Source organism: Piliocolobus tephrosceles, unplaced genomic scaffold, assembly GCF_002776525.5.
Source record: "Piliocolobus tephrosceles isolate RC106 unplaced genomic scaffold, ASM277652v3 unscaffolded_30304, whole genome shotgun sequence".
Lineage (NCBI taxonomy): Eukaryota > Metazoa > Chordata > Mammalia > Primates > Cercopithecidae > Piliocolobus > Piliocolobus tephrosceles.
In genome coordinates this window covers 1-3,249 of record NW_022313538.1, presented here as the reverse complement: position 1 = coordinate 3,249, position 3,249 = coordinate 1, and the positions used below count along the sequence as shown (strand labels likewise).

Genomic DNA, 3,249 nt, shown 5'->3' with positions numbered 1-3,249 from the left:
TTGTCCAATAGGACCACGCCAGTAGGTGGTGGAAGTTGAATTTGAACGCAGGTGTGCAATTCCAGAGCCCAAGTGCTTCACCCACCTCAGCCTGGTGCCTCTAGAGAAAAAACAGGTAAGCGCACATTGAGAAGCAAGTGCCTTTCCGTTGTTTTTAAGTTCTTTTATTTATGGGATGGAAATTCATAGAGACATTGATTCTGTGCCTGCCCCCGGGGGTGGGGGAAAACTCGGGTGGGGGAGGGGAGGTTGAGAAAGCCCCACAGAAGAGGAAGAGGCCCAGGAGGGAAGACTGGCAGGAGGCTGGCGGGCCAGGGGGCTGGCTTTGTTCTCAGAGACCACGGAAGTCCAGCTGGGCTGAGGGAGGCTAGCGGTGGAAGGACAGACGTGTGGGAGGGGCAGAGGGATGGGGACAGGCGCGAGGGACCGCGGCAGGGACTCGGGGGCCTGGGAGTGGGGGCTCGGGGCTCGGGGAGGCGATTGGCGGAAGGATAGAGGTCTGGGAGGGGCAGAGGGATGGGGACAGTCGCGAGGGGCCGCGGCAGGGACTCCGGGGGACTGGGAGTCGGGGGTCGGGGTTAGTCTTGGCTTTTTGCCCTCTCCTGCAAAACCGGCTGCTCCGGTTTCTGTTGGTTTGCCGCCAGGTGGACAGGGTTAGCTCTCGGGAGCGATGGCACTTCCACAGTTGGTCTGTGTGGCAGAATCCACTTTGACCACTTTTTCTTCCGTTCTTGTGGAAGTTGTGGAAGAGGCCTGGGGCTGAGGACAGGCCAGGGCGGCGGGAGAGGCGGACGGGTGGCTTCGCTGGATCCCGGCGCGCTCTCGGACCTTCCACATCACCAGCTGCAGGCAGGCGTTTGCGTCCTGGCCGGAGTCGTGCCCGTCCTGGCTGTCCTGGATGATCTGTCCTAGGTAGTCGGCCGAGAGATTCCTTAGGGAGCGCTTGTAGGGGAGACCCAGGTGGTGCGGGAAGAGCACCGCCGTGTCCACCACGGTGCTGTGGATCAGCTTCAGGGCCAGCAGGTCGCTCTCCAGGCTGTGCCCGATGAGGATGGTTTGGGCGCTGAAAAAGCTCAGCAGGATGGCTTGGACTTTGGGCAACGTGATGCTGGTCTCGGCGACGTCGGCCTCGGTCACGCCGGAAAACCTGGTGTTGTAGTCCACGATCTCGTTGTCGGGCTTGACGAAGGTGTCGTACACCACCCGCATGTCGGCGTCCACCACGGTGACACGGGTCAGCTCCAGGCCGTGCGTGGTGTAGCACATCTCACAGTCCAAGGCGTAGATTCCTGGATAAGCGTCTCTGGAAAACTCTTTCTTGAAGGTCTTCACGAAGCCATCCAGACTCTCCTTGCGGCCGTCCCGCACGTGCTGCTTTGCCACCTGGCAGCCCACGGAGCCAGGAGCAGCTGCACAGCAGGTGTACGCGGTAAGCCGGCCTCCAGCCACTTGGCTGGAGCGGACCCGCCCCCAGTGGTAATAACACACCTGGTCGCGTAGACAGCGGCCCGAAGAGGACACCAGGTACTCGGTGCCACAACGGCAGCAGACCCTGCGAGAGGAGTCGCCGGGCCCCTTCCCCTGGGCAGTGAAGACCAGGGCGCCTCCGGGCCGCTCCGGGTGGGGGAAGGGGTAGCCGTTCTCCTTGAGCTGCTCGCGAGTGAGCAGGAAGTCCTGGAGGCGGCTGTACAGAGCGGCCCTGCTGAGGCCGGGCATGGAGCTGGGGGTGAGGCCCTTCAGTCTCTTGAGGGTGTTCAGGACCACATTCAGGTAGACGTTCTTGTTGGGGCTGCGGTCGTAGGCCACTTTCTCCTCGTTGAGCGCCTTCTCCTTTGCCTCCTGCTCGGAGGCGCAGAACTGGAGACACTCTTTGGTGAGCAGTTGGAGATAGCCTCGGCGGATGACGCTGGGGACTCGGCACCCAGACTTTCGGAGGAGGATGGGTTTCTTCCAACTCCGTAAGGATGGACGACGGACGATTCGCTTAGAGCTGTTGGTGGTGGAGGTCTTGTGCGCCATCCCTGACCTGCTGGGCGTCTTCCATGGCTGTCTGCCGACCTCGGAGCCATTGGAGCGTTGGCGGCTGCTGGCCGCCAGGGTTCTCTTGGCATCCGTGGGACCTGTGGCCAAGCAAGGGCTGGGAAAGTGGGCGATCCTCTTCCTCTCCCTGGGGGCTGAGATGCGGACTGCGGGGGGCCTCTCTGTCAGCCTTGGGGCGGCTGGCAGCCGGCAGGCCGATCCCCTCTGCGCAGGGAAGTACCACGCCTCCGTCACCATCTTGGGCCACTCTGGGGCCACCGCCGGACCGCTATTCTGAGGCTCCGCCTGGATCCCCACAAGCGCTGAGGCCTGCTTGTACATCTGGGGCACCCAGAGCCCGAAGTTCCGGGCAGGCTGATGAGAGGGCAGTGGGAGCTCTGGAGCCTCGAGGGCCAGCTCCTCGGCCACCTTCTTAGCTTCTGGATATCCGGGTGGGAACCAGCAGGGAGCTGTGGCTCTCAACATCTTGCTGCCTTCTGGAGCACCGGCCTGGCTCTGCTGCTCTCCCGACTGGCGGCTTCAATGAGTGCCGCGGCCGCCGCGCCTCGCCTTTATATAGGCCCAGGGCAGAGTGGGTGGGACTTCCCCTTGATTAGATTGGCACTTCAATCCAATCACACTAAACCTAAGTACTCTTCCGCCACGCTGCACCTTGGGAACGCCTCAGAGGGTCTGCTGATGGAATCAACTGGAAGTCCTGGTTCCAGCTACCCTTGGGGCCAGGTTGCTTTTCCTGAGTCAGTTCACTGTCCCTGCCAAGCAGTCCTATCACGGCTACCGGTTCTGGGCTACATAGGAGTAAACTGACCTCCAGGGAGGTTGGTCAACTTGCTCTGGCCCACACAGCACACCAGGCAGCCAGGAGTGGGCCAGCAGTCTGCTGCGTGCTGGAGGGCGGGACCTCTCTGGGGTTGCCTTTCCCTGCTCTGTGCACTCCTCCACTGTGGGCCATTTGAGCACAGGAAGCGGACAGCATCCGCTTCTCTCCGCGGGCAAGGCCAACGTTCAACACAGGGGGTCTTCAAAAACTTGACGGAACATGGACACTGTGAAAAATCTCTGCATGGATTTCAATTGATTTTCTGGCACTAAAACAAGCTTATACCAACTGGTTATAACCTTTGTGAACCAGATCCACTCTGAGGCACTAAGAAGGATGACACACCCACTGAAAAGGACTCCTATCAGAGCAACACGAATTCCGCTAAA

General features: G+C 60.9%; 1 protein-coding gene across 1 annotated transcript; it reads right to left on the bottom strand.

Moving 5' to 3' along the window:
• Positions 1-367: 367 nt before the first annotated feature.
• Positions 368-2,505, bottom strand: LOC111550640 (exonuclease GOR-like). Its single transcript, XM_023224138.2, is given in 2 exon segments — positions 368-607; positions 610-2,505. Coding segments are annotated over 2 exon segments (2,136 nt in total).
• Between the last annotated feature and the right edge of the window lie 744 nt (positions 2,506-3,249).